The sequence below is a fragment of the Geotrypetes seraphini genome, chromosome 10, assembly GCF_902459505.1.
Source record: "Geotrypetes seraphini chromosome 10, aGeoSer1.1, whole genome shotgun sequence".
NCBI lineage: Eukaryota > Metazoa > Chordata > Amphibia > Gymnophiona > Dermophiidae > Geotrypetes > Geotrypetes seraphini.
In genome coordinates this window covers 38,929,538-38,943,512 of record NC_047093.1, presented here as the reverse complement: position 1 = coordinate 38,943,512, position 13,975 = coordinate 38,929,538, and the positions used below count along the sequence as shown (strand labels likewise).

At 42.6% G+C, this 13,975-nt stretch overlaps 1 protein-coding gene across 4 annotated transcripts in view; it reads left to right on the top strand.

The window, feature by feature from the left end:
* The first annotated feature begins 4,745 nt into the window (after positions 1–4,745).
* The window catches only part of STX8 (syntaxin 8), a 244,489-nt gene continuing 235,259 nt past the window's right edge, over positions 4,746–13,975 (top strand). For 3 of the 4 annotated variants that reach the window (XM_033961948.1, XM_033961949.1, XM_033961946.1), the window contains exon 1: positions 4,746–4,860. In XM_033961948.1, the coding sequence (XP_033817839.1) occupies positions 4,844–4,860 (17 nt within the window). In that variant the 5' untranslated portion in view covers positions 4,746–4,843. The remainder of the gene's footprint in view (positions 4,861–13,975) is intronic. The other variant, XM_033961947.1, reaches the window with a different exon arrangement.

Below are 13,975 nucleotides of genomic sequence, written 5' to 3'. Positions count from 1 at the left end.
GATTCACTGCAGATGGAATACCCAATACATCCCTGCAGAGCAAGCCTGCTAAAAATTAACCGTCAAAGGCTTGCATATACAAATAGGGCTTTATACCAGACAAACCTATTGAACAAGGTATCAAGACAAAGATACTTCCAGAATAATGTTCCAGAGCAATGGTGCTAATACACTTCTCCCTCCATATTCGCTGTGATAGGGGATTAACAGACCCACGAATACAGAAAAACTGCAAATAACTTTTTCATATGTTATTCGTTATTTTCTATTAAAAACCATCATAAATATGGTGAAACCACGAATAACATGGTGGGAGACCTGGCCTGTTCCAGAAGAAGAGGCAAAACACTGTGAAGAAAGTGCTGGGAATCAGCAATTTTCTCTGCAAACACTTGGAATCAGCGATTTCTCTATGCAAGCTGATGTAATTTGGTGGGAGGAGCCAGCAAGCTAAAAACCGTGCCTAATCGAAACCGCGATTGCTGAAACCGCGAATACAGAGGGAGACATGTATATACGTACAAGGGAGCTCAAGAGGTTTTCTTTTCTAATGCTGTTTTATTGATATTTTACATTTTAACCAACTTGGTTGTGGCCTCGTTCAGTCTTCTGCCAAAGTCATTTCTGGGGTCTACTTTCCATTTATCTCCCCTCCTGCCTTATACCATTTACCTTATCCATTAATCTTCTTTCAGCACCTCCTCAGCCCCATTCCCCAACTCTCATCTGCTTCAGAACTCACCCTTGTCCTCTTTTACGTTTCCACAACACCTCCACCTCTTTACCATTGCCTCTCCCATTCTCTCAAGTCCTCCAGGACATCCACATCACCTCTCTGCCCACCCTCATCCTCAAGCCCCCCCATTCTTTTACCATGTCACAATTTCTCATTCCCAGCCCATCTAACACAACCCCCATTCATTCTCGGCCAATTTCCCATCTCTCATTATCCTCCCATATCCTCATTCACATTCCTGTTCTCTTCTCTCCCCAAGTTCCGCTCTGTCCTCCCTCTCCCCTCACTTCTACTTTATTTCCAGGTCTCCAGTCACTCCGTATCCCCGAATATTTGTCATTCCCTCCATTCTCATCATTTCTCTCCCCCAATTCCCAATCTCCAGTCCCCGAACACCATTCTTCCCTGCTCTTCGTTCCCTTCAAGCAATCTGAGCCCCTGCTCTTCTTGGAACCTTGCCTTGATCTCTCACATCCACTCCCTCAACTTTTTAACCTACTTTCTCTTCATTGGGTTGTATGTTTTATTTTAATTATTTATTTAATTTGTTTTATATTCCATTCTCACCAAAGAGCTCAGACAGATTAACATATATGGAGGGGCATAATTCATAGTGTGCCAGAACGGGTTACAGATTAACATATATGGAGGGGCATAATTCATAGTGTGCCTAAGTCTGAGGTTGGACATTTTGTGTAAGACGTCCTCAAATCCAGTAGGAAAAATGTCCATTTTCAAAGCTGCCAAATGTCTATTATTTTTGAAAATGAGCCAGGTATGTTTTGGTCCTTAGGCCATCTACCTTTTTTGCCCATTTTCAAAAATAAAAACGTCCACATGAAAAACGCACAAAAGCAAGTTTTGTAGACGTATCCATCAACTACCTTGTCTGATTGTGGGAGAGGAAGTCCCATCAGCTGAGCTGGTTTCAGTGATTCCTGGTGGCTCAGTTGATGGAGATTCCCCCTGCCAGGATCAGCTGAGATGCGGAGCCCCTTACCCCTCCCCCTTACATCCCGGACCTCCCCCAACATCCCCTGACATCTCTGTCCTGCCCCCCACATCACCCCACATTCCTTGGCCCCTCCTCCCACCCACCCCTGTACCTATGGATGAGAAAACTACAGGAAGGAAGCCCACTCCCTCCTGCCTACACGGCCATGTGCTGCAAATGATAGGACTTCCCCCTCCCAATGCATCTTGGGATGCAGTGGGAGGGGCCGAAGGCCCTGACTGGAATTTAGATGCAACTCAAGCAGGTATAGCTGTCGGCATCTAAGTTCCCTCTAGGAAAGCTTTGATTATGGCTGCAATATGTCCAGGTTGAAGCCTACCCGATTTCCGCCCATAACACACCTCCCTTTGATCTCTGGACACACGGCAACTTAGAAGTGCTGCTGCACAACCAGAAAGTTGGTTTTAATTATTGGTACTTGGACGTCCCTGTTATTAGGACGTCCAAGTGCTGACTTAGGCTGTTTTTTGGATGTTTTAAAGCAGGGCTGCCCAAGTCCAGTCTTCGAGATCTACTGGCAGGCCAGGTTTTCAAGATAGCCACATTGAACTTGCATGAGAGAGATTTGCATACCAAGAAGGCAGTGCAGGCAAATCTCTCTCATGCATATTCATTGTGGATTTCCTGAAAACCTGGCCTGCCAGTAGATCTCGAGGACCAGACTTGGGCAGTCCTGTTTTAAAGTTTTGATTATGAGCCCCATAATATACAGTTAACAGGTTACAATTTGCCATAGTTAAAATACAAGTTTTTTCGATACAAGTTTTTATCCTAACTCGACACATACTAGGAATTTATATCAATATATATAATATACAGTTACAGATACAATTTGTCATAGTTACAGTTCATTGCTGCTCCTGCTTCCTTCCATTCTCCTCCCTTCTGCAATCTGCGTTGGCAAAAACACCCTGGTATGAATCATGGGGTGCTCTGTTATTACTGAATCCTGCACAGCTCAAACATCAAGGGGAAAATTCTTAACTTGCCTCCTCCTTTACAAAGCCACGCTAGCGTTTTTAGCGCCAGCCGTGGCATAACAGCTCAGGCACGCATAGGAATTCTATAAACGTCGCAGCTGTTATCGCGGTGGCTGGCGCTAAAAACGCTAGCACGACTTTATAGGGAGGGGGTTGGTTCCTTTTTCAACCTCTTATGTACAAGTTCTTTCCAATATTCTCTTGTATTAGAAAGAATAACAACTAGATAATAACCATAAAACAAATTTAAAATACACTTAAAGAACATGTAAAAATAACAGTGCAATATAACATAAGGCAAAACTTATGTTGACACTCAAAGCAATAAGCTAATGGCATGTGTAATGCATTGGGGGTTGCAAATAGCAGTCTAAAATGTGTTAAAACCTGTATAAAAAAGGTATAATGTAGTAAAGTTAAACAATGTATTAACTGTACTAGTGTATTTAATTTATAAAATTGTAGATGCTTTGGACTATGACTCCTAAACCTTCTAAAGCACCCCAATGACCTCCTATGTCCCTCAATGTACCCAATTGCCATAGTTGCCAATGTACCCAATTGCCTGCAGCAAACTGACTAATGCATCCCACTGGCTTCCAAATTTGTAATACATCCCATCAACTCTTTACCAGGGCAGGATTAATTCGTCGAGGGCCCCTAGGCACACAAGTACACTGGGCCCCCTGCCCACCATGCACCCAGGCAGAAACAGGAAGCTGCGTCAGAGGAAAGCTTTGGGCAAGCAGCACCGCTTGCACAATTACAGTTCCTGTTGCCTTTTTTACCCGTGTTGCTTGCTTGTCTTACTTTCCGTTGATGGGGGGGTGGGGGGGAGGGCTGCGTTACCGATCGATGCTAGAGGGGCCCATCACCGTTTGGAAAAAATAGTGTTGATGCCCTCCTTCATTGGGCCCCCCTGACAATTTCGGGCCCTAGGCACGTGCCTACTTGGCCTATTGGTTAATCCTGCCCTGCTCTCTACATATCTAAACTTCTTGTGTCCCTAACCTAGTAGCAAACCTAATTACTGTATGTCCTCAAGCCAGGAATAGCCCTCCATACTCTCATGTTAAATGTTTTCCTCTTGATATGCTATTTTTGCAGCATGTGATGCACGCTCTTTCTTGATTGATTACAGCATACGATCCACATTTCTCCTGTTTGTTATTAAAAAAAAAATGGGTTGTATCTCCGAGCTCTGTTGGACCCTAGACGCTACGCAGGAGACTCATTCAGATAAGTTTCTTTATACATTTGTTTGTGACTATGAGTTTGTGCATCAGGGATAATAAATGATTCATGTGCTATACGATATCCAGGATCATAAGACTGAGAATTTGATATGCCAATGAATGCGCCAAGATTTTTTTTTTTTTTTGCACATATACAGTATTAAGCATTGATAGATATTTATGATTTTCAGTTTATGCTCATGAGACCAGAACCTACGGTGGAGGGTCCTAAAGAATTACTCCTTGATGGAGCATATTCTGCTAAAAGACACAGAGAACTGAGTGCTCTTGTTTTCTCACAATTATTTATTTATTTGTTCACAAAAGAATTTGTACACCTTATGACTTTTTGACATACAGTAAACATTTTACAGTATTATTTAGTGAGGGGTTTATACATGTGATCCTTCTATCTGCCAGCAGGTCATACTTGAGGTAGTTCAATAACAGGGCACTATTATTTGTTTGTTTTATTAGCACAGGTAGTGAGTGAATCTATTCTATAAGAACACTTAAGCACATGACCTCACATTCTATATACGTGTTTTAAGCACAGTTTTTATACAAATATGTATTTAAAAAAATTTGATCCAATATTAGTACAATTTATTACATCAGGCTGTCTGCATTTGACAGCTCTGGTAAGCTTCATTTTCAGCAAAGGACATTTGTTATTAATATTTCGCCTGGTCATCATATGCAAATAAATAAATAAACAAAAAACAAACAAACAAAAAAAATAGTTTGAACATGGTATCCTGATTCTACATAAAAGAATCTTTTACGGTGGTATCAGGTTTGAGCCTGTCGGCTTCCCGTAGTTACGTCATTAGAACCAGGAAGTGTTCGTCGGCTGGCGCTGAGAGCAGGAAGCACCATGGTACCGGAGTCCTGGTAAGTGTGACTGGAGGTCTTTGCTCTCTCTTCCCTCGTTGGTATTTGCCCTTGGCTCTGGGGCTGTAGGAGAGCCTTCTCCTCGTGCTTGGGAGGGATTCCTGCTGTTCCTAGTGTGCCCAGGAGAAGAGCAACAGCCCCCAGCAAGGCCACACTTAAGGAATAACGTTGCTGTGAATATTATTATTATTTGACTTCACGGTGATTTGAGGTGTACAAAGCTTTTCATGGATGACTTTAGGAATGAGCGTCGTTTGCTTCTTTTTTTTTTAGTCTTAGAAAGCTTGAGAGCAGAGCTCATGTAATTCAGGCTTTTAGATAGAGCTGCCGCCTATCCCATTTCAGCCTTCACAGTTTTTATTCGTTTCTGGTAGCCCACTGAATCTATGGACTAATAAGCCTGCTTTTTATATAAGACTTGCAGGTGCAAGTCATAGATTAAAAATTGTCTTACCCAGTCAAGACTAATATGGCTGTAGGTCCAGTACTGTTTGATTGGTGTGATGCTACATGTTGTGGGTTTCCCAAATGGACATGTAAACATTTTTTGCAAAAAAAAAAAATAAAAGGGTAAAGGATTTGGATTATCTCAGGAAACCTGAAGGCCTGGGTTCAAATCCAATGGCAGCATCTTATGGCCTTGGGCAAGTCACTTAAGGTTATTTCCCCTATACCAGGGGTAGGCAGTTCTGGTCCTCGAGAGCCACAGGCAGGCCAGGTTTTCAGGATATCCACAATGGATATGTATGAGATGGATTTTCATGCACTGCCTCCTTGAGATGCAAATCTATCTCTTGCATATTTATTGTGGATATCCTGAAAACCTAACCTGCCTATGGCTCTCGAGGACCGGAATTGCCTACCCCTGCCCTATATTAAGCAGCGGCGACATAGTGTTGCCTAATGGTTAGTGCAGTGGGCTTTGATCCTGGTGATCTGGGTTTGATTCCCATTACAGTTCCTTGAGCAAGTCACCTAAACCTCCATTGCCTCGGGTACAAAAATTGTGAGTCCATTAGGGACTTGCATATTATGTGTATAGTGCTATGTACGTCTAGTAGCACTACAGAAATGATTGGTAGTAGTACTACACTAGAGAAAGCAATGGCAAACCAAGCCTGTATCATCCAAAGAAAACCTTGAGGGGGAGAGGGTCCCTCATTTTGAGATCTCAGGGAACCAGTTTTACATTGTTTTTTCTCTGTATGTCCAGCTCTTCTTTATTGTAAACCGCCTCAAACTACTTTGGCTTTGGCGGTATATAAACAATAAATTATTATTATTATTACTTGAGAACACATCTGGATCTTTCTCAGTCAAGGTGAGTTACAGTAGATATAATCTAAGTTTGTAGGAAGTAGGGTTAAGTAATTTGCCTAAGCTCATAAGCAAAAGTGGTGGCATTTGAACCCTGACTTCCTTGGTTCTCAATCCTTTGCTTTAACCATTAGGCTATTCCTTCTCCTTATGCTTGGGAGGGATTTCTACTGTTCCTAGTGTGCCTTTCCTCCAATAAAGTCTGAGAATATTAATATTTATCTCCCTACTTATACTGAACTAATAAGCATTAAAGAGCACACAAACCAGACAAATTTTATGGAATAAGTTACTTGCTGGATTTATTTCACCCCAACAGCTTCTGAGATTTTGGATTATATATTGACAATCTTGTGATTCCCATCCATCCCAATTGCACAGTGTACAGCCTTCACCATCATATCTTCTGTAACCAAATATTTAAAGCTTCATATTCATGGTTTGTATACTCAGCTGCGGGATACACAAACTTTACATGTTTGCTCTTTAAACCAGGTTGTTGGGCATAATTTCTTCCTGTAACATAATCAGCATTGAATAGGTATATTTTTGAATCACAGTACTTTTATGTATGTTATGATTTTAATACTGAAGCTTCATCGATATTTAAACAATCAAATGCTGTTCAGTTTACATATTTGGATGTCATCTTAGGTTTTATTTTTTAAATTCTTTCCAGAAATCTTTTTGTGAGACATTCATGATTGTTGCATGATGATCCTGATTTAAACTTACTTGCTCCACTTCATCACTTCATCATGCTTCTATTCCTTTCTCTCCTCTCTTCTACCTTCCAAAGTATTTAGATCAATGCTGTCTTGTTAAAATGTTTATTTTATTTTTATTTTTCCTCTAACTCTACTTTTCACTTCTCTATTACCCTCCAGGTACTTTAGTTAGATTGTGAGCCTTCGGGACAGTAAGGGAATTTTTCAAGTACCTTTCTTATTTCTAATCTTAATGTATATTTTCTGTAAACCGCTTAGAACCTAACGGATGTAGCGGTATATAAGAAATAAATTACATTACATTACATTAAGAGTTTAATTTCTGGCTGATTCTATGGGAGACTTCAAAAGAGGCACACAGTTGTCTTCCTCAGTAGCTTTAACTCAGAATGTTATGTTTTATAATACAGGGAAACTGTCGGGGCTGCTCTGGTCGTATATCAACTAGGACAGGCCTAGACAATTTTTCATTGAATCTAGGAGTTAGCCCAAAAAGTTAAGAGGTCTCAAACGCTGGCTACTCTTGTTTCTCCTTCCCTATTTCTTCAATATTGTGCCCAGTGAAGTTTGGGTGGGGGTGGAGAATCCCCTCCCGGACCTGCAATAATTCTTTTAGAAACTGATTTACTAAGGCTTTAGCGAATCAGTTCCTTAAGGTGCCCCTGCAAATTGCTGGCAGAAATCGGCAGTTTTTCTTTCAATGCATGCTGTTAGATATGTGATAGCACCCTCTTGATATGCGAAGCAAAGAAGTAATTGCCTCTTTGCTTCACTTATCACCATAGGCTATGTCCACAACAGTCTCTCTGACACTCAGCTAGAGAATGACATAGAGATACATTTATCCCCATCCTCGTGGTATCTATCTTCATCTCTTTTCCATCCTTGTGAGTTCTGTCCCTGCCTCTGCCTTATCCCTGCATACTCTTTCCTCCATCTGCACAAACCTCAAACACTTATGATGTTAAAGTGTTAGAGGCTTGTGTCAATGAGAACAGAACTTGCAGGGATGGGGCGGGACAGGGATGGAGATAGATTCCATGGGGACTGGGACAAATTTGTCCATGTGTCATTCTCTAATTCAGATTGCCTTTCCCAGTCCCTCTCTCACTCATACCCCCTAAGACTTAACCCAGTCTCTCACTGATACCCCTCTAGCCTTCATCCTCCCTCACACACACACAGTTTTCACCTAGCCTTTCTCTTTGTCATAACATACTCCAACTTTCACCCAGTCTTTTTCTGTCTCTGCCACCTTTCCCCCCCCCCCCCCCACCTTTCCAATTGTATTTTCAGAAGAAACAGCATGCTTCCTATACTCCTACTGTCATTGGTTTTCTATTTAAACATGAACCATGCAGTGCAGGACTTGAAGCCATGAAAATTCTTGCACCACAAGGCTCAAGCACTTTGTAATGTTACTCTTACCTTTATTGTAAGCCTTTTGAAGACAGGAAAATATTGACTGTATCTGAATGTAAAACTTGCCCTGTTGTACTCAGTTCTGAATTTTCTGTGACTGAAAGAGTGGAATTTAAGTACTGAAATTAATATAGATAGTTGTGTCAAAATTTGATTGCATGGGCTGCTATTCCTGCATAATCCAGCTTGGGGATGTAGCAGATGCAGTGCAGTTGCTGTGTAGATAGTGGTCATCGGGCAACATGAGGGTTTGGAATAACAGCTTACTTTTGCCATATGCCATATGCCATTACAATTAGTTCCAAGTCTAAGTTGTTTCAAAAATGTAAATAAAAACAGGGCTATTGTGTTCTGCATGTTGTTTCCAGTGTTGTGTTCCAATGTGTCCTGACTACATTCAAAACATGACTGGCATCTTGATTTGGAATGACTGCTAAGTGATTTGTTGCTTCTAATTAGTGGATGAGGTTCCAACATTTCCAGCTGGAGTTTTTAGTTCTGTTCTGATGAATGCATGAAAGAACCCACCAGTACTTGGGGGGGGGGGGGGGGGAGAAAGCCTGGGGCAAGCATAGAGGATCTTTGAGGGAGAAGAAGCAGTTGTAGAGCTGAAAAGTTTTATATGTGGATAGGCAGACTAAATAAACCATATAGTCTTTAACATCATGTTCTGTGCTTCATTTAGTACATGATTTAGTTCATGATTTAGTACAGAAATCCAGCACAGTGAGGGGGAAGGAAAGCCAAGTTGTCTCCCCTCACTGCTATCCTGCTCCCAGCCAATCTGTTCGGCAGGAAGCCCCGACCACTTTTTCATCGGGCTCCTTCCAGCCCTTTTAAGGGCTGTCTTCCAGGCAGGCCTCCCCGCCCTTTGTGTGGCCCTTCGTGTGGACCAAGGGACCAAGCCCAGAGGCCAAAGCAACATATTCCCAGTCACTCCCCTGTCTTCACTCCCAGCCAACCCACCATGGACCACCCCCACACAGTGGCATCCTTCATACAACCATCTCCATGCGCCAGCCAACCCAGCTCTATTCGCTGCTATCTGCTTCATTATACCAATCATCACAGGCCAAAGCAAATACGGTGACCTAAGCTCCCAACACAAAAACCACCGTACCAGAAATCCCCTAAATCTCATTCCTATCCTACCTGCCACCCCTACAACAAAATATAACCCACCCACTCTGGTCCTCATCAACGCTAGATCAGCCACCAACAAAACCACCATCCTCCACGACCTTCTGCACGACAACAGATGAGACATTCTTATGTTCACAGAGATCTGGCTCCACAACAATAGTGGGGTAGCACTGGGTGAACTATGTCCCCCAGACTACCAAGCCTTAGCCTGCTCCCGCACCTCTTGCAAGGGAGGCAGAGCAGCAGCCATTATCAAGACCATCACCTCCTTCAAACTAATAGACTTCTTGACCTTCCCCACACTAGATGCCCTTGCTTCATGATCAACCCCAAAAGACAAAGTTACCCTCATCCTGCTTTACAGAGCACCCCACTCCCCAGCAGATGCTCTGGAAACCCTCCTCAGCTTCATCACCAAACTTTTCCTCTCCCACAGATGCCTGGTCATCCTCGAAGACTTAAACTTCCCAGACTACCCCAACACCACTGGCATGAGCAATGATTTTCTTTCTTCTCTGGCCAACCTAGGACTTGTCCAGATTATATCCACCCCTGCACACTCAGCAGGCAATACCTTAGACTTAGTGTTCATACACAAAAACCTCATCACTGACCCCCAACATTCTAACTGCACCACCACTCCAGTCCCATGGTCAGACCACCACCTCATCGCATTCCAGCTCCCTGATGAAACCTGAATCCCACCACTCGCACTAATATCACGGACTCAGCTGGCATCCAGAACATCAGGAAAACCTGCAGTTGACACCTCCAATCCATCGACTTGGCTGCCTCCAGCTGGCACTCAGGATTCCATTCCCTCTATGACAACTTTGCCCAGAAAAGAAACACAAAGGTACCCACCAACAAACCCCCAGCCTCCTGGTTTACTAAAGACCTACAATCCCTGAAAAGAACTCTGAGGAAATTCAATAGAAAATGGGTTAAACACCAAATGAAGAATCAAAGGCATACTGGAAGAGCCTACTAGCTTCCAACAAGTCCTCCATCTTGAAGGCGAAAAAATCCTACTACTCTCAACTCCTACAAAAAGTCCCCAAACGGTCTAAACACTTGTTTTCCCTGACAAACTGCCTCTTCTTTGCTGCCCAAGGATGCAATCCCAACAGCCCCATAGACCTAGACAGCGAGACCCTCTCTAGCTTCTTCCAAAACAAAATTGACACCATCTGCAACAAAACTGGGCAACACCCCCAGCAAGGTCCCTCCCCCCGGCCTGCTCTCCTCAAGGTCCAACTAACACACCATCCAGATCACTATCCCCACTCCCCCTAGCCACCAGCACTATCCTAGACCCCTGCCCTTCCAGCCTCCTATCCACCACCGACACCTTAGCTGAATCCCTCCTCCCCATCATAAACACCTCCCTGGCAACTGGTAAGGTCCCACTCAGTTGGAAAATGGCTATTATCAAACCCACTCTCAAGAAACCTACTCTTGACCCAAACAACCTGAACAACTACTGCCCAGTCTCCAACCTCCCATTTGTATCCAAAATCCTGGAAAGAACAGTACTCCACTGGCTACTCACATTCATAGAAGAACAAAACGCCCTCTCCCCTTTTCAATCTGGCTTCCGAGCTGGCCATAGCACAGAAGCAGTTCTTCTAGATATCATCGATGACAGTTTGTCAATACTAGACAAAGGTAGCGATGCCCTAGTAGTACTGCTAGACCTAAGCGCTGCCTTTGACACTATTGATCACCAATTTCTACTGCATAGGCTCACCGACCTAGGAATCAAGGACTCTGCACTTCAATGGTTCACTTCCTTCCTCCAACAGAGAACTCAAGCAATACTACTAGGCCTAAACAAATCAGAACCCAAACCCATCAAATATGCTGTTCCCACTCCTCTTCAACCTATACATCAGACCAGTTATCGATATCGCCCAAAAATACAACATCAAAATCCACTTCTATGTGGATGACATTCAGCTTCTCCTTCCGCTAGGTAAAGACCAATCAACCCAACTCACCAACATTCAACACTGCTTCACCAACATGAAGAATTGGATGACAGACAACAAACTCCAGCTGAATGCTGTAAAAACTGAACTTCTATGGATCAGGAAAAAGAACACTAATATCACTTGCCTAATACTATCTTGGGATTCCACACTCTTGTCAGCAAAAGACCAAGTTCGCAGTCTTGGAGTGGTACTGGATGGCCACCTGTCCCTCTCAGCCCATATCTCACATGTGGTCTCTATCTCCTTCTACTATCTGTGCCAGCTAAAAAGGATCAAACCATATATCACTAAACTTAACCTAGCCCAACTCCTTTATGCTTATGTACTCTCCAGAATGGACTATTGTAACTCCATCTTCAATGGAATCACCACCAAAGTACTTGAGTGCCTCCAGCAAGTCCAGAACTCTGTGATCCACCTCCTGCATGACCTGGATTACCACAACCCCTTCTCCCCAGCCTTCCGTGCAGAACACTGGCTTCCAGTTAACAAATGCTGTGTGTTGAAAGCCCTTGTTATGGCCTACAAGACATTCCACCTCATCACACCTGCCTACATCACATCCAAACTCTCTCAATACACTCCCGCCCACCCACTCTGCTCTCAAGCTGAGAAACGACTATACATCCCTGCAGGAAGATCCTTCCAAATGTAAGCAGCTCATAAACGCTCATACAACTACTTCACCCTCTGTCTTTGGAACCAATTGCCTTCCCAAATAAGATCACAAGACTCGCTGATGACCTTTCTGAAAACGCTGAAGACCCACCTCTTCAGTTGAACAGTGCTAATGGACTACCTCTTCCTACAGGGCCTCTTCCTTTCTCCTCTCTCCTGTTCCCTGCTTCCCTTCCTCTAACTCCTTGCTCCCCTACCACTCCCCCATCTCTGCCCTCCTCTTCCTTCCTCCCTTCCCATGCTCCCCCTCCCTTTCTCTCTACGTCTTCTCACCTGCCTCTTCTTTGAATGCCTATAATTTTATTGTCTTGTAACTTTACTGTGAATGTCAATTGTAACCCGTTCTGAGCTACCGGGAGAATGGGATAGAAATCTAAACAAATAAATAAATGAAACTGCCCCAAGAAATTCATTGAAAAAGGCAGTCTGTTATTTTGGAACTGGCAAATGATCTGTACTCCTTTAGGTCTGCAGTACTGCATTTGCTGTGTAAACATGTAAAACATTTATAGGTTGCTAATAACAAGAAATTGCTTTGCAAGAAGCTGTAAAAAGTGCTACAAAAGTTATATGCCTCTTCTATAGCTGTATTTTGCATGGCTGTTGATGAGATGATGTGATTCTTAATCACACTGTACTTTGGCCAGTCTGTTTTGGAGAAATTCCATTGTATTTTCTTTGGGCCAGGGGTGGAGGCCAAGGTGATTAGCTGTCTGACTTAGTGAATACAATTATTTTTCTTTCATTCCCACAAGGGGTCTTGTTAGAATGCCTGACTAGTAGCAAATAGCCTATAAGAAAGAATATAAGGAAGAAAATTATACCTTTCCAGTTCTGAATTTCACAGTACATTTTCTGCTTGATTTCCTTATGTATGAGACTCATTTTGCATTTGTTGATGTGGCAACGAGATTGCCTAAAGAAGGTCTATGCTAGAAAAGAAATGGGGAAAATGCACCAGATGTAAGAGGAAACCAAAAACACTGTGGAGTGACGATGTTCCTGAAAAGGACTTTATTGAAAATTAAAAGTTCCACAAGTCAGTGTAACTAATCCACAAAGAAATAAAATGATCCACATAAAAACCTTGAGGACCTAATCTGCCGAGAGCTGGGACCCAACACTGTCTGTGTTTCGACAAAATAGTCTTCTTCAGGGGTCCCTGATAATCCTAAGATAGTAGATACATGGAATAAACAATCAAAAAAATACAAATGCGTGGAACTCCGCAGAGAATGATTTAGGATCCTATCTAATAGTCCCCATCAATATAAATAAAGGGAAGACCACTTTCCACACAGCTGTGTGATCTCCTCTTGCAACAATTTTTGACTAAATTCAAAGATTGTATCCAAATCTTGGACACAGTTTTATACCAAGATACTGAAGATGGCCTTCTGCTCAGCTGAAGGGATAGGAATCAAATTGGGCTCATACACAATGAGCAATAAAACTTGACTTCAGATTTCTCCCAGTTTATATTGTAGCTGAAAAAGGAGGCAAACTGTGCTATTAATTGAAGTAAGGGAGGGACAGACTGATTTATCTTTTCTCCTGAAATAATTGGCCACCTGTTTGTGAAACATTTCTTTGCAAGTTGTTTGTACAACCAAGATCCTTTGCTGGAGAATATAATAGCTAGGTATGAGTTGGTATTCATGATCTATGATATGCTTTTTGATTAGTATACCTTCAGGAAGAAGCTATTCAAGTTTTAGCTGTGTTGACAAGTGAAGTGGTTTGGACACAGTTGATTCAGGGCTGAGTAACAGCCTTTATAAATCAACGAGACCTAGATAAAATGGTAGCTTTGTCAGCATAGAGTAGACATAT